General features: G+C 37.0%; 1 protein-coding gene across 4 annotated transcripts in view; it reads right to left on the reverse strand.

The window, feature by feature from the left end:
* The window catches only part of DNM1L (dynamin 1 like), a 37,172-nt gene that overhangs the window by 3,048 nt on the left and 6,721 nt on the right, over window positions 1-27,403 (reverse strand). The window contains exons 2-19 of one of the 4 annotated variants that reach the window (XM_050323478.1): window positions 22,554-22,701; window positions 16,677-16,715; window positions 15,442-15,488; window positions 14,508-14,579; window positions 13,870-13,956; window positions 13,111-13,273; window positions 11,666-11,786; window positions 10,911-11,042; window positions 10,450-10,656; window positions 10,131-10,251; window positions 8,654-8,809; window positions 8,463-8,552; window positions 7,453-7,545; window positions 5,664-5,720; window positions 4,403-4,480; window positions 1,992-2,159; window positions 1,237-1,346; window positions 273-432 (exon numbers count right to left, since the gene is read on the reverse strand). In XM_050323478.1, the coding sequence (XP_050179435.1) occupies window positions 273-432; window positions 1,237-1,346; window positions 1,992-2,159; window positions 4,403-4,480; window positions 5,664-5,720; window positions 7,453-7,545; window positions 8,463-8,552; window positions 8,654-8,809; window positions 10,131-10,251; window positions 10,450-10,656; window positions 10,911-11,042; window positions 11,666-11,786; window positions 13,111-13,273; window positions 13,870-13,956; window positions 14,508-14,579; window positions 15,442-15,488; window positions 16,677-16,715; window positions 22,554-22,701 (2,049 nt within the window). The remainder of the gene's footprint in view (window positions 1-272; window positions 433-1,236; window positions 1,347-1,991; window positions 2,160-4,402; window positions 4,481-5,663; window positions 5,721-7,452; window positions 7,546-8,462; window positions 8,553-8,653; window positions 8,810-10,130; window positions 10,252-10,449; window positions 10,657-10,910; window positions 11,043-11,665; window positions 11,787-13,110; window positions 13,274-13,869; window positions 13,957-14,507; window positions 14,580-15,441; window positions 15,489-16,676; window positions 16,716-22,553; window positions 22,702-27,403) is intronic. The other 3 variants (XM_050323479.1, XM_050323480.1, XM_050323481.1) reach the window with 3 other exon arrangements.

Genomic DNA, 27,403 nt, shown 5'->3' on the forward strand with positions numbered 1-27,403 from the left:
CACCACAAAATTAAATAAAAGCACATTATTAAAACCAAATGTATAATGGAAGATAACACCAGATTAGATCTTCTGCTTTATGCTCAAAATATAGTTTAAATTATTCCTCCCCAAGTACTCAATCTGCATAATACTTTCTGGTCACATACTGTTTTTAATACACTGGCTTATTCTTAAAAAAGCAGCAAAGTAAAAAAGGAAGGCAAAAGTCTTCCAAAAATCTCACATTTATATGGTGAACTACTGCCATGAACTCCTGATCTTTTTCCTACCTTTAGCATATCAGCTGCCTCTTTTCTGCGCTGTGCCATGTCCTCTGATTCCGTCAGAAGGTCATCCAACAACAAGGATTTATACAGCTGGCCTACCAGCTCACTCTGAAGAGTGTCCTTCACGTGGTTCACTAGAAAATGCATCACTGCCTTTGGCACACTGCAAGCACATAAAGATTGTTTCTTTATTTAAAACCAGGTCTGCTCCAGATTGAAGAAGGTACTAACACAGTACTAACACTGCAGAAACATTAAGGTAAACATAGCACTTCCCTGTCATCAAATACTTAAAGTCATATTGAGGATACTAATTTATTGGGTAGACTAAAACTTCCATGACCTCCCTAATCTGCTCTAAACTCTGGTTTCCAGATTCCTGTATTCCCCCACAATATCCCATATACCTAAAAATCTAAATAGATATAAAGCTAGGTCTATCCTCAAAGACATAAGCAAAGCAAATTTTACATCATTTTTTGTTAAAAGAAAGTACAGTTTTTAAGCAAAACACAGCAGAAACAACTCTTTATGCTATTTCCATTCTTATAGCCAAGTACTGGAAAGCTCAGCCACAGTAGTTCCTATCTGACCTTGCCTTTTGAAATAACAAGATGGCAAAGCTAAGTTCTGTCAGGGCTAGACAGCACCCAGAGTTTATTGCAATAATTTGCTGCAAATCACCCATCTGAATTGAAGCATCCTCCAGAAAAGCAGGCATATCCTAAATAATTAAACCTTTTACTTAATATTATACAGAACTGAAACCATTAGGGAAAACAAGTGCTTCTTCAAACTTTTTAATTCTATGAAGGCTCAAGTTTTACTGCTGCTGTCCCTTCTGAAAAATATTTTCTCTGTTGTTAATAACATAAGAACATGATAACAATAGCAAGATTATATATATGACTCTTGAGATACCACAATATTTGTATAGCTTAAATATTTCTAGAAAGTTCTGTCTTACCTGTCCTGAATGTTCTTCCTGACAATAAGGAAGTAGGATTTGATAAGTCGTTCAATCACTTCACAATCTCGCTGCTCACGGGCAGAAAGTTTGCGTGCAACAGGTACAGGCTATGTAAAAAAATAAATCCCTCAGTTTACCAATTCTGCTCATCTGCATGTGTAAGTAAAACTAAACTGTGGAAACTAAAATAAACTACTGCTCTTTTAGTCTGATAGTTTGACAGATGTAACCTGTCTTGCAGCAAACGTCTAATTCTTCAGAAATAAAACTGGAGACATCAAAATCCAGATCTGTGAGACAAAGGTCAGAGAGCACCACTACTACATTTTTTTTTAGAGCTCACTAAGGGAACTAAGCTCCAAACACAGGTATCTCCATCTATTTTTAATTTAAGTGGGTTTTAATTGATTCTTTTCCTTTAATACACAAAATGAACTTCAGCAAAGAAGGAGCAGATTTGTTTCTGTAGAAGAACAAACTATACAAGGAGTCCACTTGCACAAGAATTTGTGAAAGGAAGCCAGTTATCCCAACCACAGGCTGGGATATGCAGGGATATGCCTTGGGATGGGCAGGGGAAAGATGAAGGACTGAGCAAGGAAGAAAACAGAAGAGACTGGCTAGAGATCCCTGTTGCTATTATTTTACAAAGATATCCCATATTAGTAGCAAAGTTACAAGATCTGGAATTCAGATGATTTCTTTCCTGAGCCTGAACTACAAAGAACAGGTATTTGTCTTTCATGACTCACCACATCTAACAGGTTTACAGCATGTCCTTTCTGAGGACTAGCAGGTAGGGCTGCAGCTGGCTTGGATTTTTCCTCTGCTGATACCTCTTCCACTTTTGAGGGTTTCAGCATTCCTCTCCAGTTGCCTGTCCCAGCCTCCTGAGACAAATCTGCTGCTCCAGGAGCAGCCTGCACAAACAGCACATTGAAAAAAACAACAGAGAGTTAGAACTTGGGCATTGTAAAGCAGTGTCTGATCAAATCACTACAGATAAGATTCACTAAAAATGAGATTTTCATATGTATATTCCCACCATTCTGTTCTTCACATTCCCCACCTTTGTTCACCCTTTGCTGCTTGCAGCTGACACAAGGTCCCAGTAAAAGGAAAACTTTTAAAAATCGTATTCTTTCAAATAATGGTATGAAAATGTCTCACGTAGAGAAGCTCCCCAGCATTTTAAGGGTCTACAAATAACTTCTGAAATATGGAGCGGACTTCCTAAATCATTTGGCTTTTACTACTTTGACCATACATCCTTGGAGCTATAAAACCCATACTATCAGGATCGTCCTGAAAGTGTGTTTTGAAGATCACCATGGCTCTTGCAATACTTAAAATGCTTTGGTATTTTATTTAAATACAAACTGAAGTTTCTTACAATAAGAGCTAGAAAACATGCACATTTTTGTTCCCAGGTACTACAGCTATGAACACATTTGTGCTGCCAGACCTCAGTTCACAGAAGGCTTTTTTTGTACCAAATCAAAACTAAACAAAAATCTCCATCCTCTGAAAGTGAAGATCAGAGTTTCTGGGAAGTTCCAGACAAAGAATGACTCACTGATCTCCTGAGAAAAGGACATATCACCCAGCTCTTAAACATTAAGAATCACTGGGCAAAAGAAATATTAGTGGATGGTATCCAGCATTTGTTAATTAGTGTTAAAAACCTCAACAGTTTATTCTGATATGGAACAGGGGCAATTTTCTTTCGTACCTTTCCATAAGCCTAATATCTGCTCTATTTACTACTGTGCTTTAAAATCTATTGTTGTTTGAAGAACATTCAAGGTCATTCAAGGCTCTGAGCTACTATATATGTCTTGCTTCAGATATAGGAGGAAAAAAAGGCTGAATTTATCTATTGTGTTTACAACTAAACACCACAGGCTGATCTTAAATCTAAAACAAAAAAAAAGAGAAACAAAGCATAGCAAATAGAATGTCAACAGTAGCACATAGAAGGAAGCCCAGCTAACCTGTGCACATCAGAAATTTTATTTAAATTGCACAACTACTCAGAGGTTTTGTAGAATACACTGTAAGAATTCAAATGAAACTCTGTTAACAAGAGAGAACTACTGGCAAGGAAAGTTCCATTCCATTATTTCTGATTGCAAGACTGCCACTCAAAATGACAAAAATCCCTATGCCACTCTCATTCTGTATTACTGTGGAGCCTGGTCTATCTCCAAAGGAGTTTCAGAAACAAAGCTACACAGCAGAAAGCAAGAAACCAGCTAATACAGGACAGGTTTGATGTGAAATGCAAACCAAATCTGGCAGCTTCCTGCAACTTTTTAAGTCACAACAGTATCCTCACAGTAGCTCTTGATTTCTTTTTAATGTTTGCAGCATATCAGAACCTCTAAACCACTGATGAAAATAATAGTTAAAACTTTACTATTGACTAGATTTTGACTTCAACCACTTTGCTGAAGACAGAAATGGCAGCTTTGCATTAAAAGCTGAATGTGCATATGCAGTGAAGCAGAAAGCCTGAGTCCCCTTGGTACTCTCAATACACGAACTTGGGACTTCCCATTTTTTGACTCCAAGCAAAAGCAATTAGCAAAAAAGCCTTCACAGTAATAATAAGCTGTTATTTTAACACAAGAGACATCACACCTGAAGTGTAAAAAAAAACAACACTGCAGAACACATTTCACAAATATAAGTAAACCAAGGATTCAACAATTATGAGAAACAACACAAAGGAGGTTCAGTTTGAACAAAGCCTGTAAGGATTCCCTGCAGGAAGCAGGAAACTCACATTTTAGCTTATCTTCTGTCCTCCTTCTTTAACTGTCAACACATTAAAAACATGCAGTTTAACAACCATGCCGAACACTTTTGATTACAATACTGTTGCACCAAACAATCTATTGACAGTTTGAGGCAAATTATGCTGCATTCTTGCACCACAATAGATTGCAACCAAGAGTTCAAACAGAAAGCAGTGACTTTGCCACCTCATGGCACATCTTTACCTGCCACTGCACGTGCTGAAATCAGCAGTGCCAAGTAGTCCATAGTGGGGAGGGTAACTGTGTCAGTGACAAAGCACTAAATCCAAACTGCTTTCCTTTCTGCAGGGCACCACAACAGAAACGTGCATGCAGTGCTTAGAGGAGAAATCAAGACAGACCTTGCCATCAGCCTCAGCAGAAGCAGCAGTAACAGTCTCCTGGGAAGCAGGTGGCAATGCACCTGGAGCCTTAGTAGACTAAGGAAGGTAAAAAATGCAGGGAAGGGGGGAAAAGAAAAATTCAACTGAACACCATCTACCTAGCAGATTTCATACACTTTTACCTACTAGCATCTTTCAAAATCCAGAAAAGAAATATTTTGAATTTGCAAGAGTAACTAACTGTAATATAAGCAGAAAAAAAGCAAAAAAAAAAGGCATCTTCAAGATAGTTAAAAGACTTTTGGATTATCTGACCTTCAATTTCATTTCAGCTCCTACAGTGATGATATAAAGATGAAGTCAATAAAAAGAAGGATCAAAGAGCACTGAATGCAATCTCTAGATAGCTACTCTAAATTCCCAGTTCATCCATCAGTTGTCTTATACTAATTAAAGGCAGTAGTATTAGATCCATTCCGGAACTTGGGCTCAGTTTTAAAGCTAACGAACTTAATGTAACAATTTCTATCAGCTGTAGAAACTCCTGTTACAACCTTGTGAGGAGTTTAAACTATACTCTGTATCTCTGAATTCTAAATACTTCACATAACGTTAAATAACTGTCTAAAATTCAAGCTTATTGTCAGACCACTCATTTCTACAGCCAGGCAACATTTTCCATGAGACTTGGTTGGTTCTGCCACCCATGTATGTACCTGTCATTGCTAACTAACCCAAAACCTGGTCAAATTAGGCAAGCTCAAGAGACAAAAAACAGAATACTGAAAACGTCACCTCCACCGTCTTCTCCCAGAGAAAGCAAGACTGCAGTAAATTGCAGTTTTAAGGGTGACTTAAAAAATCAAAAAGCAACCACAAAGTCATTCTGTTGGCACACTGGATACTTTAAATCACTTTTTAATCTTTAGAAATCAGTGTGTCTCAGTTATAAATTTAAGCGTGCAAGTTCTGACTCCATCTTTAACATCTGCAGGCATTTTACACCTTACCTCAGATGACATTCAAGTAGTAAGTGTAACATTAAATTTAGAGACAAATCTTCAGAAATACCAGATTTGAAACCTCCCAAAAAATTGCATCGTTATAAGAAAATGACATTCTGCTTCTATTTTATGAAATGGAAGGAAAAAAGTCAATACTTGGGAGCTCCCAAGACTGTTACTAGGGTAGCGTATCAAAGCTTCCAATACTTAGATTGGATCAAGGAGAATGCATTAAACTTTAAACGAATAAATAAAAAAACCCAGTATTTACTTACCTTGTCTCGTGGCACAGCAGAAGGCAATTCCCGAGCTAACCTGTTACGCCTTTGTTCCTTTAAAAACAATCCAGCAAGACCTCAATTATGTATTACTCTGTATCAACACATAGGCAAGATTCATATTTTACAGACAAACACTAGTTATTTCATGTCATCCAGTGTCATGCAATAATACTGTGGTCCTATGAAACCTTGATTATTTAGATAAAACTACTTTAATTACCTAGTCAAAACGAAATTCTCATTATAGAAAGTTTTGCAAAAATTTTTGCAACACGCTCCATAATCAAAACCTGAGCCTTTAAAGAACAACATCAAAGCTACGCAATTTGGCTCAGCATAAATATCCCTACAGCTCTCATTAAACATTAAACATTCAAAGTAATCGAAAGGATTTGATTCTGTGGCCAGCACATGATTAGCCCAAGGCAAAAAGGAGGCAAAACTCGTTTCATAGCAAAATAGGATTGGAAGCAATCAGGACAAAAAGATCTCATTTTTCTTGAAATTAAGAATCAATTGCCCCGTAAATAAGGTTAGGGTGTTTTACATGGTTTGGTTCTTCAAAAATTCCAATGTCCTGTTCAGAAAAATATTAGGAAAGAACTAGTTTAAGTAACGCATGATAATACAATAATTTTCTAGTTCAACTTCACAAAGTCTTAATATCTGTATTCACAGCAGTTTCCATACACATTGTTTAGATTAAAGAGCAGTCTATCAAGGCAAATTCAACTGCGTACCCACTCAAAATTTATGCACAAAAGAAGATAAAAGATTAAAAATAAAGAGTTTAAATTTTAACAAACATTTAAAAACGGAACACTACAAGAGCATGTAGTGACACAACAAGGAAGAAAGGCTTCAAACTGAAAGAAAATTATATATTAGGATGAAATTCTTTACTGTGAGGGTGGTGAGGCCCTGGCACAGGTTGTCCAGAGAAGCTGTGGATGTCCCATCCCTGAAGGTATTCAAGGTTGGATGGGGCTCTGAACAACCTGGTCTAGTGGAAGGTGTCCCTGCCCATGGCAGGAGGGTTGGAACTGGATGATCTTTAAGGTTCCTTATAACCCAAACCATCTATGATTCTGTGACATGAAAACAAGGTGTTGGATAAACACGGAGTTTTAGCCAAATGGATGAAATATTGCAACAAAACCAGATTGGAAGAATCCATCCAGAAGAACAGTTGCAGAACAGCTTGTATAGGGTGATGACAGCAACAAGTAGTATTAATCAAAGCTGGGCAAAAGAAACAGAAAAACTACTGATAAGAGACTGATGGAGAAAATGTCTTAGGGAGACTGATGTTTGGTAACACAGAGATTCAAGAACAATGCCAAGACCAGGCAGAAATTAGAACCTGAACAGAGGAAACAATACTTTGTATTATCCTTTCACGAATGAAAGGAACATTATAGTTATTGATACATTGTGTCAGAGACAAAATGCAGTTACTTCAACACTAAGTGGTAGTTCACAACTACATTTTTAAATTTCTTCCTACAAAATACACAATTAGGTGCCTTACTTTCCAGACTGAAAAACAGGCAGAATTCTTTCAATTAAATATCAACCACTGTTCCTGAATATAATAAGCAACAGAAATCTAACAAATCCACAGATCAAAAGAATATACACCATATTTGTAATGCATCATATTTTTGTACCTCAAAATGTAGAAATGTGCTTTAGTGAAAGAAATTGAAGCATTTGTTATTTTATCCATTTTACTTTCATTTAAAGGAGTTTAAAAACTTTTTAAGAGAATGTATTTTCTTACCTCTATGTTGTTATTCATTAAACCACAGGCATCAGCGAAGTCTGGATGTTTGGTATTGATATAAGCTAACTCAATGGCCACGAGATTATGAACCTGCAATGCAATGACATTCACAGTTCAGAAATTCAGTTGGCAAATCCAATGCTAGTGAGGAGCAATGACCTTACAGTGCTGGGAAGTGTGGTCTAAGTGTCCATAGCAAAAGCCATTCTCACTGCCCAAGGACACTTAAGTTCTGATCCAGAAGGCAGGAAGAGAATTCATTTATTCATCTCAAGACATTCAGTCCTTCAGCCACTTGGGATGTTATATCAGTTTAGCCTTCATCAAGCTAACCCTCTCCAGCAATAAGAAAACAAAATTCAGCAATCTAATGAGTGTAAATTATATAAAACCCACATACAACATGTGAATCACTGGGAGATGACTCACTATGGGAGATAGTGAGTATACAAAGCAAATTTTGCTTTTCACATCAAACACAGAGTCAATAACTGAAACACTTTGTTTCCTTCCCAACAAACAGCCCAAATCAGACTTTTATATTAAAGCATATTTACTCAAAGCTAGAAGTTGAATTTTTAGTTCTCACTAGCTAAAGGGCACTACAAGTCCCCAAAACACAAAGAATAAGGACTATAATTTAATTTTCATCACTGTATCCCAAACTCCACAGTAAATGCACAGCTTCTGTTACAAGGGAGGGAAATACACTGTATCAGAGGAACTAGGAGGTATAAAATTGAAGTTTTAGTAAAATTGCTTTTGGGGAAATTGAAAAAGTGGACAATAAGCTGAAGAGGAATCTCCCCACCCCTTTGTTTTTTTCTGAATCGATATTCTAATACAGAAGAAATTTCAAACCATGTAGAAATTAAATAACTATCTATTTAACAAATATAAGTTAAGATTCCTTTAATAACCTGGGTTCTTGACACTACAAACAAAGGAATCAAGGCTCCAGAAAACATGCACTTTTACCAGTAAAATGACAGTAGATGGAAAATTACCATTTCATTTGTGACAGGAAGTCTTCTACGCAAAAGACAGGTTACTACTTCAACTATGGCATCGTGCAATTTAGGAAACCTCAGTAATTCCTGAAAACAAGCCAAAGATTTACTGATGAGACTTCTCCAAGTTTTAAAGCAAGCAGGGAGACAAACCATTACAAATCTAAACCTAAATTGTGCATTTTTACCTGGGTACTGTAATTACTACAATGCTGGATAATCCTCTGCATTTCTTCATGAACCAGCTCCACGCAGCGCAGGCTGGGCTCTTCTAAACGTTTGATTTGCCTTTTTACCAGCAACTCAAACGAAACTTCAGGAACAAACAAGGCAGGACGGGGACCCTGGTTCAAAAGGAGGGAAAAAGCTGAACGGTGAATTAAAACAAGATGCATTTCTAAGTAGCATCTGATGAAGCCCAGAATAAATCGGGTCACAGTGCTCACACCCAACACTCGGAACAGGTCTTAAGACTTGTTACAAGAATTATTAAAAATAAAAGCTGTAAAGTTGTTATCTTTAAGACAAGCTCTGCATTAAGAATGATCAAGAAGCATCCTTACAGAATCTTGGGAGATTTCTAGCTACTCCTGTCACCCTAGGCTTACTACTCTGAACAATTCTTTTCACATTTGTGGATCCAAGTTTAATTGAAATTTACTATAAAGGCAAAGACATTTTCTTACTAATTTTGGAGACAAAAATTGCCATTGTTTATTTGACTGTCCTGGGCATACAATACCACACCAACAAGATAGGTGGGTTTCAATGTCACTGATTTACAGTGTTTGGGATAATTTCATACCAATTAAAACTTAGCTACACATAAAACACTTTTTACCTGAAATTTCCTTTTTTTTTTTTTTTTTTTTAATTAAATGAGCTTTAGAAACACAAAGATGTTACGTGTAACATAAAAACATGACATCTTTCCTGTTACTAAACACTATTTTTTAATTTTACATGTATAGAAGGAGAGAACATGCACATTGCTGCAGAGCATCTCACAAGCTCCAAGAGGATGCAGAAACCTGACTGTCTGCCCACACCCAACAGGACACAGTACAAAAGCAGATTGATGTGTCTGACACACAGAGTCAAGCTCTAAGGAGTGAACATTATATATAATATTCTCCAAAATTTAAAAGTGAGCTTACTCTTAGCAATACCAATTCCCATATTCTCAAGAAAATAACTCTGTCAGGCAAACACTGAACCATTGCAGAGTTGTGTCCCTCACACAGAATTAAAGTATCTGACCGTGTCGTCTCCTAGCCCATACATCTCAGACTGAGTTGTCATAACTAACAGAAGTGTTTAATGCAATAGAAGTGTAGAGGCAGTCTTCCATCACCATTCTGTAATATATAACAGTTTCAGCACAGAGTTTCCAAAGGCTGGCCTGAGCTTTATTTCAGCCTGTAAATAACAGCAAGGAGGTGGAACCATTCACTTTAAACTCATTCCATATAGAGTAATGTCTCCAAATTCGGATACTGTAGTTTTCCCATTTAAAGTACTAAAAATCAGGATTCAGCCTCTTCATCTCAGTTCATTCAGCTGACATCATTAATTCACAAGACTGAAGAAGCACAGATTTGTTGAAACCTTATCTTCCTATCCAACACACAGCCACAACACTTAGATATAGAGAGGAACACTCACGGTAGCATTTCTAATGGCAGTCAGAATATCAATTGTGTTAAGGCCACCCAGGGGGTCAACAGATTCCAAAGTTCTTCCAAAGGTCTCATGAAAAATATAGCAGATTCTGGCTCCACCACATCTGAAAGAGTAAAATAACAACTGAAGTAGCAAACAAGAAAAAACCTCTAACTGGAAGCAATTTTTACAGTTGTTTGGATTTAAAACATTTTTCAGTGTGTTATGCTCCAGAGCAGTACTGTTGCCAACAAAAACCAGTAAGAGCCACTGGATCAATCTAACTACTTAGTCAATATTCTAGGAAAACATTGGTACTTACAGTTCTGAAGTCTCTATGTATTTTGCTGTTCCTTCAATAGTGTTACAATATTCTGTGGCAAATTTGGTAATAAGCTGCAATAAAGTAGCACTTTTGTCTTCAACGGGTTCCCCATAGCTGTTCAGTAGAGACTGGTACTGAGCAGCTAAAACATTAATTCTGGTTTTCAGTTCTGGCAAGCAATCCCTGATATGATGCATCAGTAGTCTAAAAATAGAAAACAGCCCCTCATTAGCAGGAAGGATTATTATCTCTATCAGAACAGAGAAGAGACAAAAATAATCACCAAAGGAAAACATTTACTCAGAAAAATTACAGTAAATTCAAAAACTGAGAGAATCAGAGTTTGGAATCCGAGTTTTCCTCAGTGTATCCCTCTACAGCACCAAAAGAGAAACTAAAGGTAAAGAGAAAGGTCTGCACACGTTTCTGACACATCAGTTTATTTGTTAGAGTAATACCTGTTCAGTGTTCTAGCAAGATACTTGGTTCCGTTTCGGTTGGCTAGGGAAGGGTACTTCTTCTGAAGAAAACCATACTCATCACGAATGGAATCAGCCACACTCTTCTTGTTGTTAATGTCCAACTGACTCCTGAAGGTAAAAGGTAGAGTTGCACACCAGTTAACAAGATGTAAAGTAAAAAAAATTCATCCTTCTGCTTGTCTGGACAGGACACCTAACAACTGATTTTTGCTTTACACACATGAAAAAAAACCCTCCCCTTGAAAAGGTTTTATTTTTTGTTCCATGCAGCATAGTCAACAAATCAGCATGGGGAGCAGCTGTACACAGATTAAGCAAAGCTTTTATCAAAACCACATGAGATTTGACCTCACTAAAGTAAAAACTGAAGTGAGCAGTGATGTAGCCATATGCAGTTAGCACTAAAGTACACGGGATCTGTACTGGATCAGCGCTAATGTGAACAGCTGAGCAGAAGTATTCCTCAAGCTGAAGAACAACAGTGGAAAGAAGTGGTGACACTACAGTTCTTCTGGAAGAAGTGTCTCTATTTCTTTCCAAATTACCAGATGGTTGAATGGAAGAACAAAGGCTTTTGAGAAGTGAGCAACAAGCTCCTCGCTTGCTTATTGAGAAGTTTATTTCAACATTCTCACCTTATTCTTAAAACTATATTCATGGTTAAAAAAAGCTAAAAGCATTACTTCATAGAAACACACTTTTAAAAATAGCAGCAGTGTGCCCAGACAGACCTATTCACGACTCCAATGATGCCAAGTTTGACTGGAATCACTCTTCCCATGAGCACATCCATAGCATCAGTGCCAGCATCCATGAGATCCAGCTTTGTGATAACAGCAAGGGTTCTTCGACCTACCAAAAGGAAAACACATGCATAGGGATGCTTTGTTTTGATCAGAGTAACTAAAACACATAATACAGCAAAGTAAAGCAAAAAAGTGACTTCTCTTTGTTTAACAGGTAAACACTGCACATCTAAACCAATAGGCTAATATGCACAGGATTTGTCTGGGACCCTAATATTTCCTGAGCTCTAGAGTCTGAAAAAAACCTGCCTAGAACTTTTTCTTTAAAAAACAAATTACACTTTTTGAGTCTCAAAAAAAACCCAACCAAAACAAACCAGCATCTCAGCAAAATCAGTAAGTTCTTCAGTCTTGAAACTTTAATGTGAGTCTACCTACTTTAGTAATTCAAGTTCTCCTTACATACCACTCCTCCTACTGAACCTGCAACATGATCTGCCACTCCAGACCTTTAAGTTTCAGAATTCTGGGAAGTGATCCAAAAGACACAGTTAATCATCTTTACAGGGGTAAATTAAAAGGGATCTGCTACCTTGAACCAGGACAATTTGACTAAGCAGACTGTCAGAAGAGGTTATGGAGCAGACAAGGCCAAAGCAGATTTGGAATTTGAAAACAAACAAGAAATGTTACACTTTATAGGGAGAAAAATTTGAGGGTAAAGCATAACACTAAATTTTAGCCTAATTTCTGTATATCTATTTTCCAAGTGTACTATTCCATATTCTTTCAAATCACACAGTGCCATTTGTTAGTCAGTGGTGCTGACAGCACTTTCCAAAAGCAAGAAGCAGGCACCCAGTAGCTTTAGATCTGTTCCAAAGTAATTAGGTAAATATAAAATTATAATCCTCTTTTTAGATTAAATCAAATCAGTCAGTTCTGCCACATAAAGGCAGGGCATCAAAATGGATACTAACAGTATATATTAATCTTAATCTTACTAAAGTCCCTAAACTAACAGCTAGACAGTCAATTACTACCTGCAGAACAGGATGGCGTATTTTCTGTACTAAAATAAACAACACTGGACAATAAAACACAAAGTTGCCTTAACAGACCTCTGTAAACTACTAAAACTCTGAAAACCCCCAATATTCTGTAAAGTCATTTGCTGCTATGAAAACAGAAGTAACTGTTTTGACATATGTTCATAAGCCAGAAATCTGTCAGATATTAATTCAACCCAGCATTTCCTGAGTTGCAGAGACTGCAGCAAGCAGTCTTTAAGAAAATATAAAAATCATATTTTCTAGGAAACGTGGTGACATTTCCTTTTCTTACTACACTTTGCCCAAACAACTTCAGTTTTATTTTAGGATCTAATTTAAAGAATAAGCTGAGTTACAGCATCCAGTTTTGCTGCTTACCATCTGGATCCACCTCACGTGCTATTTTAAGTGCTTCTGAGGTGGCCATGTCTGTGTTAGCGGCTGTGACTGCCAGAATAATCGAGTTCGGGTTGCTGATGAACTGAAGGATTAGCTCTCTTATTTGAAGTTCAATGTCCTTAGGCTGATCACCAACAGGCACCTAGAGAAAAGCAAAACAGACCTGTTCAAAATTGTGTATTCATGCCTGTGTGACACTTGGTGTCCAAGAACCACTTGCACAACTGTCAGAGTGGGGGGGGGGGGATGTGCACAGGTAGGGAAAGAAGTCATCTTGTCATCTTCGTGTCACAGAAAATTATTCCATACAAAACCTGAACAAACAGAACCTCAACATTTCCTCTAGTGTATCCTCACTTTATACAACTTCTTACACAAAACACACGTGGCAACTTCTGGAGAAGCAATGTGGGAAACATTTTTAAACTTGCCAAATGCTCATCTCCCTGCAGGAACAGCTCTGGGACTTGGACTGCTACTTCTGTGAAAAGGAACGTGCAGCCCACACGTTTCCAATGAGCTGTATATAGGAAGTGGAAGACCTTACATCAGCACAGAGCATCCAAAACCCAAATCTTACACCAGAAGACAGTGACATGCCAAATTTATATAACACTATTTAAACCTGAGGAAAGCTGTCTATCTAACAATACAGGATAATGCCAAAGAGTGAACATGCACACCTTGTTCAAAAACACCATTCACAGTGAGCCAGAAAAGAAGGATTCTGCATCTTACCTTTGTCATTCCAGGTAAATCCACAAGAGTCAGATTCACAACGTTAGCTGAAAAAATCTTAAGATGAATAGGTTCAGGACTGATTCCCTAGGAATATATTAATAAAAAAAATAATTACTGTACTGGGTTATTTAAATGTATCATTTAGAAAACCAAAAGCTGTAGGTAGTTACATACTAGAAAAACTTTCTTTCATCATACACCTACAAGGTAAGGAAAAAAGCCAGACACACCTGTCAACTAATTTCTTTGTAATTGGCAGCAGCCTTGTTTTCTCCATCATAAAATGCAAAAAAGCTTTTATATGTGAGTGATTATATAGATATGCAATAGTAGAACACTCAACTTCATAATTACACATTAAGCCATATATGTGGAAAAATGAAAGCAAGTTTAACTAAAAGTTCTTTTTGGCACTATTATTACACAAGTTTGAAGTAAATCAACAATTCTCTGTATTTTATCTGAAGTCATTTATCTCATGGACACAGTGAAAAAATGTCAAGACAGCAAGCAGCACTGCTATGCTCTTCATTAGAACAGTTACGTGCTTTTCACTTCTAATTGCCAAAACTGTTTAAAAAAGGTTTAAGCAGCAAGAGAATTTATAGAAAGACAAAGATGGACAGTACATTTACCTTATTATTTCCCGAAATCCTCTCCGTTTCATTTTCTATTTCTTGACGAATTTCATCAAAATCTGTATAGATCTGAAGTAAGGAAGAAACAAAATGTTTAAAAATACCTAATTAAAAAACAATGCTCTCTTCTCCAAGAGACAGTGAATAACTCTCCTAAGTATACAGAATATGAGAAAAAATAAGAATTACAATTAGCCCTTAAGCTGATGCTAGCAGGAATCATCAGAGCTAAAAAACGCAGAAATTGGAATCTTAGTATTTAATCTGTTGACTGATACTGTGAGATGGCAGTTGTTAGCACTTATTATGCATCAATGTCAGACACATTATTAACTAGTGTTCACCTAAAGAGAATGCAGACATATGAATTCCATTTAGCATCTAGCTGCAATCCTTTGAAGTTAAAAAAACATGTAGCCTGAACCCGTTCTCATCTTGAAGAGAACGAAGAATAAGGGCAGAGTTTCATTTTCACATTTTTCCGCTCTTGTCAAAACTATTCTCCTTCCACCAGTCCAAAATAAGTTAGCACAGAGCTACCCTTGCACAGGTTCCCTCTGCAATTCTCTCTAGCTTTCCTTCCATTTCTAGGACTGTTTTAAGTAATAAATACTTATGAAATTCATCTGCCAACAAAAATATGACTTTCTTCAAGCAAAGAATTAAGCTTTGACTCTCTTATTTAAGTCCTTGGTTGTCTCAGTTTCTGCTCCTTGACCCTGATGCACATTCCTTCTTTTCGATAGCTTTCTAATAGATCTCTCAAGTTGCCAACTCTTCAGTGGACTGAAATGACTCAGTACTCTACCATATACTATAACAGGCAGAATAATCTCCTTTTCGGGAAAGTCAAGGAAAGAGATAATAGAATTATGTACATACACATATTTATGACAGTGACAGTGCTACTCCATCATCAGAGTAAACATACCTTATTTTTGGTATGAAGAAATTTACCCCATTCTGCAGCATCTACCTCTGAAAACAAAGAATTGATACATGAGGAAGAGGAAGTAGATATTTCAATAACATTTTTCCAAGAGCCTGATTGTTGAAAGCTACAATGTGCTTTTATTTTTTTCAAGTAGTAAAAGAAAAATTAGTTAGCTTTCTACAGTTAGATGTTATATAGCTCAGTTTAAATACATTTATGATTCTGCTTATTGAGACACTGCATCTCATTACTATGTTTGTCTCTCTTACACAAGGTCCACCTTCCTAACTGTGACTGAAACAATCAGCTGTCCTACAATCTTTCAGAAACCGTCTAGTTCAGTAAATATCAGCTTGTAACAGAAAACAAAAGAATTATTAGCAATAGCTTAAAAAACCTGGAAAAAAAAAAAAAAGATGGCTTGTAGCTTCTTTTCTTTTACCATGCAAGTGAGATCAAATTTCAGCTGAAAGAAAATGTTAGAAAAACCTGTAGGACCAAAACCAAGCAAACAGAAAATACATAAGGATTCTGCACAACAAAGAAGCCGTAGGAGAACATGTCTCTTCCCAAATCTGTCAAGGACCAAACATCTTCTCTCTTGTCAGTCACCACTTAAGTCCAGAATTACTTGGGGGTTGTGCAAGAGCAGACCCAGAAACAGCAACGGAGGTTTTGTCAATTCCTGCTTCGTAGCACAGGCAGCAGATTTGAGTCACACTTTGAGATATTCACACTTTCACAATTAGGTTTCCAACTACTAGCGGTAAATTCTACTTCCAATTTTTAGTTTGTGGTCGTTTCCTCTCTGCTCCCTGACACAGCAGTCTGCTCTAGAAGAACAGTCTACCAGAAATCTGGCTATTTGGCAAACACACAGTTTACCTACAATCAAGTCATCTTTCGAAACATTCTTTCACTCAAGTTGAAATTCGAGATACTGATCAACAAAGACTTTTTTAAAAAGGATTTGGGAATTCAAAGGGCAGGAAGCTGTATGAAGCAACAACAGCACAGAAGAAAAGCAAAAATCATCTCATTCTAATGCAACAAGATCAGAAAACTAAAAATCAACCAGATCACAAGACTCAGCAAAATAATCAATCAACACAAGAGCTGAAGTGTAAAAGGAAAAGTGTAATCAACAATAACGTGGCATGAAATGTATGTGGTTAGTGTATATAAACATGCATTTTATGTGAAGGGAGAAAAAGCAAGTGGATAAAGGCAACCTTTAGAAAGGTGTCTTGGATTTTTCCATGTAGCAGGGTCTGCAGTTAAAGAGAAACAGCATTGAATGGTATTTAACATTTTTAACATCATATTTAATATAGCATTTTATTAACTTTCAGTACCAGATTCTGTTACAAAGATCACAAATGCATGCAGACAGATGTAAATGCTATTCTAGTACTGATGAGAGCATGTAACATATTAACACTATGCACACAAATAAGATTTTAAATAAACACAGATAAATGATGCATATCAGATATTCTGTACAACTAGTTTACTGGATGACGACTATTGCTGCCATTCACCTAATTCCAACAGCTCACGACGTTTTTTTTATCTCAGTGCAGAAAACAGCACCATTAGGGCTCCACAAAGCTGAACTTCTTTGGTGAAATGCTTCTCAACACTTTCTCATGTCAAGAACCAAAAAGAGTTAAGAAAATATTTGTAATGTCCTGGAAGTAAGATTACTGTACAGGAAAGAAATCTGAGGTTTTGCATCAATATTTCTAAGACTCCATTAAAGAATTACATCCGTTCTGAGACAGATTTAAGAAGAGACAACATAGATATCACCCTTCTCAACTTTGAATTTTCTCAAAGTATTTATGGAAATCTCATTACAAAAAAAAATAATCATTGAAGAGGTGTTGATGAATTTACAACTCTATTTTTATGTCATGTCTGTACAACTGCACGAAAGTGCAAGAATCAAAACAAACTGGTTAACATATTTCCGGTTAGTGCCTGGTTGGTACAAAATGCGAACAGCAGAGCAACAATCACCTCATCCATCTGGAAAGCTCAGAACATCTGGAGAGTTATTTTAATGTCTTGCTCAGATGAGTAAGTCAAAGGCATGTGTATCATCAGTGGAAATACGCTGATTTTGATGGACTGCATCCATCAAGGACAGACTTTTATACCCCAAACTTTTATCCTTACTGTTCCACAGGCACATGAGCTGTAAGAAACCATCGTTAGGAGGAAGATTTTGTTTGTCTTGGTTGGTAAAGAGGTAAAATTACATCTCAGTCTCCAAAGGAAGTGCAAAATGAAAGGATTCCTTCATTACAGGTTATTGTACAGGTTTAGCTTATTTCCCCTTCAGAGGAAATAAAGCAACATGCACATATAGGAAAAATCTACAGTGTCTTCAGGATTGTATTGCTCATCTCCCCTTCAAAATTAAATCCAAGAGAGTAGAGAGAGGCATAAAGCCAGGAAGAAAAATATACAGCAATATACTGCCACTGCTACATTAGGGAGATACAGACCAAGCATCTCCTGTTCTGTCCCTCCTCAGGAGATGATGTCCTTCTCAGACACACTGTTTTAGTCTTAAATTACTGGCTTTGTAGGAGCATAGGAATTTGCAGCTAGGTACTAGGCTTGGTTCTACATATAAATAAATTATTTTTTTCAGTATAATCTATTAACTTCTTAAAATATCTTTGAAGGGACAGAACAGGAGAGTGCAGTACATTGAATATCTCTGTTGTACTTGACTTTGCAGAAGCACAGGAGAAAAACTTTGCAATCCAGTTGGTGTCAGGGATGGAAAAAAATGGTCCAAGATGCACTCAAGTCAGAGACATTGCATTTTAACTTGCTAACACCTAAAGAAAAATTTTCCAATTGATCTTATTTTACACAAAGAATTTGCATGATCTAAATGAAAGGATGTTCAAGGCAAGGAGAAAATATTTTAATTAGCCTACATTCAACAACTCAGTGTTCTGGTTTACATGCAAAACATTTTTTTTATCACTAGTTTAACTGGTAAATCAGTTTTCCCCTAGTTATGTTACTTTCTGGAAGTTCTTCAGGCAAAACCTTGAGGTGAATTAATCATCTGATTACATTCAAAAGTCAACACTAGATAAAAGTGTGGCATCTAGGTCATTAAAGAAATGAATATTAGAGATTTTAAGAAATTATTAAGACAGTGGCTGTTAAGAACAAACAGATCCTGCCTTTCAAAAACAAAAAACCAAACAAAATAAGCAAAAAAAAAAACCAAACCAACAACAACAAGAAAACAAAAAACGAACAACAAACAAACCACCATGTCTCCCAAATAATGCAAGCATCTTTATTTTTCTGGCTTTTCATATCTTGGAGTAAGACCTGAAAACTTAGACTAATACACATGAAAACTAGACATATTACAGTATTTTTCTCAGGACTGCCATCCACCAAATTGTCCTTGTTACGTCCTACACTACAGTACTCCTTTAAAAAGCTCAAATACAGTACAAAGTTTAGCAACTTTAGTTATTCATTTATCTCTTCTCCCTTTCTAAAGCAGTAGAAATGTTATTCATACACAATGGGAGCACAGAGAAACTCTTCAGGGTCATAAAAAGCCACCACCATAGACGATTTCTTGCAGTGTGGAAATGAGAACTTCCCAATTACTGAATTCCTAGCTTTCTAGTTTTCTGTATCTTCACAGCTGCTGGATCCAGAAGGTGACTTCTCCCCCCACCCCATCACCTCATCCTTTCCTAGCTCTCTTCATCTAAATCAAAAATAAAAAGCCAACTTGTGAAAAAAGCATGCACATATCTTCCAATCCCTTCTGCATGTTGGACCATTTTTTCCATCCCTGACGCCAACTGGATTGCAACCTTTTTCTCCTGTGCTTCTGCAAAGCTGAGTACAATGAAGCAGGTCACACTGTTCTGGAGCTGGGGGTAAGAGATTCCTCTTTGAAGTACAGAGCAAAAAAGTTGACAAAGCAGTGCTGATTTATCAAGCAACAGATCTGTATTAATTGTTGCTGTGTTCCATATCAACTCTATCTGTTCAGAATGTGAACAATGATCAGTTTCCTATCTTAGGACCAAAAAAACCCCAAAACCTATAAACATTTACTAATTGACCACTGATATGTTCCCTCTTCTTTTCTATTTCTGAGCCAATGGGTAAACTACCAGAATAGGTTTTGCTACAAGACCAATTTATTAATTCACAAGACCAGGCCCAGTCCTCTGATTAAGTCCTGTTTGTCTTGCAATTGGATCAGAGAACACCCCAGTGAGGTATCACCAAAAACACACCATATGTGCTGAATCACTAGAGCCTAACAATAAACAGCAAAAGCACAATGAGAACATTTCCTTCAGGCCAGATCACACACATCTCTCTAGAACATATGTATCACTCTGAAATATCATGTTATGAAAACAAAGAACTTTGTATTTAATTGAAAAAATATCTCTGTTATTTTCTGACTGTCTTGATTTACTGCAGTGACCACAGTACAAAGGTCTCACATAGCTCATCCCTGACTTTGAGAAAAACACAAGGATGATCTTTAGTGCTGCATATTAGAAAATTAAAGGTAGTCCAAATGTCTGGTTGCAATTTTTCTCAACAATCTTTCCAATGTGCTCCCAAGAATCAAATAAATTTTAAGAAATTCAAAAGCAAAACCAAAAAACTTTCAAACCAACCCAACGAAACCCCTGAATTGATATGAACTGATAGTCTTTGAGAGCTCACATGCATCAGATGTCAAAATTAAGCCACAGGAGAGACACAATTTTTTCCTTTGTAGCCATAAAGACAAGGCAATTGTCCATGCTTAAACAAATAACACAGCAGTCAGAAGTGCTTTGTGTTAAAAGCAGGGAAGATGCAAACACTCCAACAATGGTAAAATTTGAACTTGTAAGAATCACAGACTAGTGCCTATTTCTAAATGGCTGTGTTAATATACAATACTAGTAGATATGCAGAGCAAGCATTAGGATGGATAAAGGTGACAACCACAAAGCAGAAGTCACAAACAGAGACAGCTGTACAGAAGTATCTGTACATACAGAGTGTTCAGCACCAGCATTCATAAAGCAGCATGCCAAGACTGATACTCTCTTGTCCAATATTCAATATGTAAAGAAGAAACCCCTCATCTTGACAAAATCCTTTTCTGCAAGACTATTTCCCTCTGGGAAATCCCAAATACATATTCAGCCTTATCTCAACATCCACCTCATACAAAGAAAATTATGATCTCTAATGGCATAGTGACTTATTACAATGTCAGGCAGCACAGCCAGGATAAGAGGTTGTCATCCTTTTTTCTTTCCAAGCTACTTGATCCCATCTTCTCAGATCTGACAAGACTATCTGGACACTAAACTAGATCAGTGACAAAACCATTTAGACTTTGATTTGCCTGAGTTTTGGAGAGAAGAAGCATTTCAAACTCAACTGGTAAGTCATAAAGGTTTCTCTGTTCTTATTAAACAAGCCCACATCTCTCTCACAGGAACAAGATGAGATTATAACAAGTACATCTTACATATTGATTTTTTTTCCAAAAAAAAAAAAAAAAATCTAAATGGGCCTCTTAAATAATAATTTAGTCCAACATTCTTATGCAGTAATATTGTTATCCTATTTTAAATTTAAAAGCTGAATCCTCAGATCAAATGCAACCTACAACAGAAAGGTTCTGCCTTGACTCAGAATACTTTAATTACAAAACCATCTTTTATACCTGTAAAGTTGCAGAACAGAACAAAGCAGTATTTTACCCTGCAACTCAGAACCAAAGCATTCTGAAAAGTACTAGAAACTACACACTGCACAATGCAAGCAATGCAAAACTACATTTAGAGAGCGCAAATCTGCCATTTCTAAAAGATTGCCCTGAGACTCTGAATTCTCCACCCTTGGAGGTTTTCAAGACCCAACTGGATGAAGACCCATGCAAACTGGTGTTGAGTTCAGAGCTGGCCCTTTTTTGTGGAAGAGCTTGGACTAGAGACCACCTGAGATAATTTCCAACCTGAATTGCCCTACAATCTCTCACATGGATATCACACTAAAAGTTCTTAATCATTATGAACCCTAATTTTGTTCTCTGCTTGTGACAATAACGAAGACAGAGCTTAAACTTTTAAAATGGCACAGTGTTAGTAACTGTTCTCCAGAAACCAGAGGCTAAAAATATTGCAGGAAAACAAATACTGTAAAGAACTTCTGATATCTTGACTTATTGTCACTAGAAATAAATTCAGAAAAATTTAAACACAATGAGAATTAATGATTATAGCCCCAAGTTTATTACACCAACAAAATCTGTGCCCTTTTTACAGTCTATATCAAAAAGCTACAATTTATCTTACAATCAGAAGGTCAATATGCTCCTGCTGCTCTTTCCTAAGATCAAGAGCATTAGCTGGTATAGAATGAGCATTGAAAGTCCCAAGGGATAATTGAGATCACTTTCTTGATCTGATGAAGGATAATACAGAAACACTATAGAAGACAAACTTCAAACTGGACAGCCTCAGAACATTTAAATTGCTGTCCTTGATGTGCTTGGACTCTCAGTGCAGCCCAGTAAGGTGGCATCTGTAAGCTACGGAACATGTCCATTAAATCCTGCTTGCATCTACTACAAGTTTGTTTTCATTCCTCCTCCTTCTGCTCCATTCAGAGATTACCTAACTCCTAACCTCCTTCTAAAATGTCACTCATCCTCTGAATGAAACACCTTATTTATACAACAAAAGAGGAGGGAAAGAAAAACACACACACAAAAAATCATGTTCTCTACACTCTACACAGCTTAATAACTGAAATGCTTTATTTGGCCTATTTTTCTCAAAAGCATTTCTTAAGAACAGGAAAGCTTAAAACACAAAGGATATTTTGAATGTCCTAAAGATTTTGATTTCATGACATTTGCTACATGGACAAAACAGATGTGACAACAGCCGTGTTTTCTTCCAAGCAATTTTAAAAAAATACACTTGAGTTTTAAGACAACAACAACTGATTTTTCAGTTAAAGAAACAAGAAAGATTTTAAGCCTCTTTCCAACAAGGCAAAACAGACTGTTGGATCACACTTACCATTTTCATCTCCAGCTCCTTTCCGACCATCCTCGGGGGAAACGTGCACCAGCTGCAGGATGAGGGGTCTCCGGGTGACAACTCCAGTACCTCGTGGGAGCAGATCCCTTCCCACAAGACTTTCCAACACAGAACTCTTTCCACTGCTCTGAAAATTGGAATACAGTTACATTACTTTCTTAAACATGAAAATGCTGTGATATTTTAGTTTGCTTTCATCTAACCTGCAAACAGGCACTGAAGGATACAAGTCTGCTACAAACCAGTAACTGCCTAAACCCACTTGGGATATTTAAACACCATGGGACACCTAAAAAACATGCAGATATATTTTCTATCTCTTAAGGCTAAACTAAATACTTATCAGGTTTTTTCCAGAAAAAATAGTATCCTATTTAGCATTTTCTACCACAAATATTGAACTCTCCAGATACAAGACAGAATTTCCTTCTGAGCATTATAAAGAAAGCAAAATGTATTATGCAACTTTTTAACATCTTTCAGTTAAACTTTAGTCTATAAACTAAAGAATTTAACTCCCTGTTAGTATTTGTTAAATTATTGTGGGCTGACCCTGTTAATACCAACAGTAGAATTACACAAAGAGATATTAACTATGTATACTTGAGTATATTAAGCTGTTACAGTCTCATATTCCTTTCAGTTTGAAGTTTTATTTTGTGTTTGGGTTTTTGTTTGGGTTTTTTGTATCAGCTTCGTAAATGCAGACATTGTTTTATACTCTAAACCCAGATACAAACATTGTTTTGTGCCCTCCCACACTCTCTGTCTGTGTATATATTTAAGTATTTACAACTTAATCGACTGAAAATATCTGTCTATACAACAACAAAACGTAAAAAGTTTTGAAATACTTAAAGGTTGTGAAATTACTAATAGGCTTTAACTGTCTACATTTAAAATGTTCTCCTGTAGCACTGTTGTATAAAATGCAGAATTGGTCCCACAAGCAGCTGTGAATACATGGGTTTTAAAAGTGATTCAAGACCAATACCATATTAAAATGAACAATAAACAACAGACCCAGCAATGTCAACATAATACTTTGAAAGTCTGATTGAGGAGATTTTGGGTTTTTTTAATAGAACTGTATTAAGCTCTTCCAGTTTTCTGCAGGTGGAAAGTCAAAAAAGAACCTGCTCTGACAGTCACTGCCACCAGCTAGAAGATGTTTCTATATTAATGCTACTACCAAGCAATTCTTGTTAAAAAAAAACAAAACAAAAAAAAAACAAACCAAACAACAACCACCAAAAAAAACCCCACAACCAAACAAAACACAAAAACTGAAAAAAACCACCCCACTAACCAACAGATGCTTCTGGCAGCTGGAATGTGCATTACTCCCATACAACCTCCACTCAGTCTACCAGTTCTGAAGTAACAGACTTGAGACTTCAAGTTATGAGTATACAACCTCATAACATTAGAGAAAAGCAGTGATGAATATCTTTAAATCTTGCACATTTAGTGACATTTCCTAAAAATTAAAATTAGACCACAGATCAAGCAATACATCACTATCAGACAGGACGTTTCTGCTAATGCAGTAAAACATATATGAGAGCCTTATAACCTATTGAAATAGGACTTGTATGCAGAAGCACAAAATAAATACTAAAATACAAGGCTAAACCCATAGAAAATCTGAACAACAAATTAAAGCCTTCTTTCATTCTATCACCTTATTGTATATGCTTTATGGAACAGAAAAAAAAGGTATTTTATCAAAAATATCATTTGTCTCAACAGGTGAACAATAAAACAGTGTGGATTATGCATATTTTCCAGTTTCCAAATTTGACAGCAGTGAGTTCACTGGTCTTGAAGGACCAGGGTCAGATGAAACAAATACAGCCGCCTAAGATTTTTTTTCCCTTTAGAAGTCTCCCCTAGAAAGTAATTAATCATTTTCTCCTTCAGTTGACCTTCTCCAAATCAACTTTAGATACTTTCCCTGAAAAGAGTTTTTAACAGACCATTGGGCACTGAAGTCTTACCAAAAAGTAACTTAAGAACGACCTGACCAAAGCATGAATTAGCTCTGGAAACGTCCATGACAGAGCTCCTGTCTGGCACACTTCTGAAGAATTACAGGTATTACAGACCGTGAAAAAACAAACTTAACAGTGATGACAAATAACAAACCACTTCTTAACTTGTTTTAAAGAAGTGCAATGCCAGCTCAAAAAGATGAGAGATTATAAAGGTTCATCAGCTGCACTGAAAAAAAAACCACCAAACCCAAAACCCACCAAGGTTTCATTTATTAAAAACATTTTGAAAATCAAAATGGATGTGCCACTTGGGGATATGGTCTAGGGGTGATTACGGTGCTGCTGGGGTGATGGTTGGACTAGAGGATCTTGAAGGTCCCTACCAACCTCAGTGATTCTGTGATCTCTTCAGCAAGATTTCTTACACATGGATAAAATTATCAGTCAGTCTCAAAGGGCTGGAGGTGAGACTTAGAGGAAGTGGTTTTCTCCTGAACATATAATCCAAACACATAAGGGATAGTAATAAATAGCTCGGGTCCTAATCAAGAACCTCATCAAGACAGGAAACCAAAATCCATGGGAGAAGCTGCTGCACTGCTTGTTGGTCTTTCCAAAGGAGTAGGAATGCAGGAAGCTAAAACTGGCACACACCAAACCATGTATAGAACTAAAATACTGTGTCTTACACCACTCCCGCAGTTCTCTCTGGACAGAGAAGGAACGATCTGGATCCTTTGCAAACGTGAAGTCATACACTAAATGAGACATTACAGTACTCCACACATCAGGAAATTTATTTAAAATTGCATTACGTTCCCAATTAAAGCAATTTGTTGTTGGAATACGATACATTATCTGATGACACACTCCTTAAGCTGGGTTCCATTGACATCCATTACCAAGAATTGTCTAGGGGCACGGTCACGAAAGCAGCAAACATGAAGCTGATCTTTTTCTGCAGCAGGAGGAAGTGAGGGATGTGGGTCTCTTAACAATACAAAATCAGTTCAGCCAGTCCCTCATACAACAGGTGAAGACAGAGACTAATACTGACGACCAAGGGTACCACAGAATTTTTGGTGATGAGTCTGCAGAAGCATCACATTTGTTCTGGCATCTCATTGCAGTGCTCATCACGATTTTAACTGCAGACAGAAATCCGTAAATTCACTTCATGATGGGTCTGGAAAAGCATTAACAAACTCTAACCTTTCACAGCAGATCAGTCATATTTTTCCTCTGGATCTTAATATCTGATCATAATTTGAAATATCTATCAGCTGGGATATCCAGAGGAACTTTATACAGATGCTCAGAAAACAAATGGGCAAATACAGGAACATCTTGTGTCACTTCTTTAACCCTTGTGTCAAACCTCCACTGCTGAGTGTTTAACACTCTGCCGTGTTAAACAGCATCAATCTCACAGATAAGCTCCTAAGTTTGATGGATGATAACACCATTTTCCCCAGAAATGCTAAGATAAGATGAGATGATTGCACACAGGACTTAAGTACTTTATTTACATCATACATACTGTCAGAGTGTGTTGAAATCTTATCAGCTTTCTCACTGCCTCCTTAACACCTGTATGCTAATTTTCATCAACATCATCTTCAGGTTAATCTAGAGCAACTAAAGATGAAGGGCAGAATCACTGGGACACAACTGTGCACTTACTCTCACAAATTTAGAAGCTGCAAACTGTAAGAACTGTGATCCACTCCAAAAAGGCAGCATCTCTACTTTTAACAGTTGTCATGAACTTGCTTTAGCCTCCCCATCCTTCATTTCTTCTTTACTTGTCCCTGTATATTTCAATTCTGTGCACTTAAATATCAAAAGCCATTTGCTCCTATCCATTACACTAATTCTTATGAGAAAATGTGGGTTGCAATCTGCTATTTTACCGAACACATTTTTCAGGAATTCAGAAGCAGCAGACAGCAGTGTACGCCTTCATAATTATCCAGCTTCATTAACAGCAAGAGATGTCACTTTTCAGAAACACTTCAGGGTTGCTGATAAGCCAAACGGAAGAGACTCTATTAAAAAATTTCAAATAACACTATCAGCAGCCATTCCCATTCATCTCAAACATTTACTTCACTGGCTTCCTTACTCTATTGACATTCCTATTTTAGGAGACTTATACCTTATACCCCACCATATCAAAAACAGAACCCTGGCCCAATCTTCTTGCACTGTTGATGGTTACCCTCCACTTTGAACCCCATCTATAGGTAAAAAGGCCTAGAAGACCCTGATGGTGAAGACCAGGGCAAAGAAAGGATCAAGTACCTCAGCCTTGTCCATATTTGCTGTCACTAAATCTCCTGTCACAGTCAACAGCAAGTCTGTATTTCCCTCGTTTCTCTTTTCTTTTTTAACTGATACAGTTAAAAGATACAGCTGATACAGTGCTGGAAGTTCCTGTTGCCTTTGATGTCCCTTTCCAGTCATGTTGGTTTTCTTACTACATCTCCACATATGCAGCAGTATTTTTATACCCTTGAGTGAGCTTGTCCTCACTTCTACCTCCTGCATGAGCCTTCTGTGTTGACGCTCAGTCATGAGTTCCCCCCACACTGCTCTCCTTACACCTCTGCTCATTTTCCCAAGCAAGTTCATGGACTGCTGTTTTGTGCTTCAGTGAGGTTGTCCTTAGAGGGTAACCTGTAACTCACTGGGTCTCACCAATTTGCTCAGTAAATAAGCAAAGTCTACTCTTTATTCTTACAAAGTCCATACAGCAAGAAGGCAATAAACACAAGACTCACCTGGAGTCTCACTGATGCACGAGAACCACGAGATTTCTTATAGTCATTT

The sequence above is a fragment of the Myiozetetes cayanensis genome, unplaced genomic scaffold (assembly GCF_022539395.1).
Source record: "Myiozetetes cayanensis isolate MyiCay16 unplaced genomic scaffold, myiCay2020 scf3, whole genome shotgun sequence".
Taxonomy (NCBI): Eukaryota; Metazoa; Chordata; class Aves; order Passeriformes; family Tyrannidae; genus Myiozetetes; species Myiozetetes cayanensis.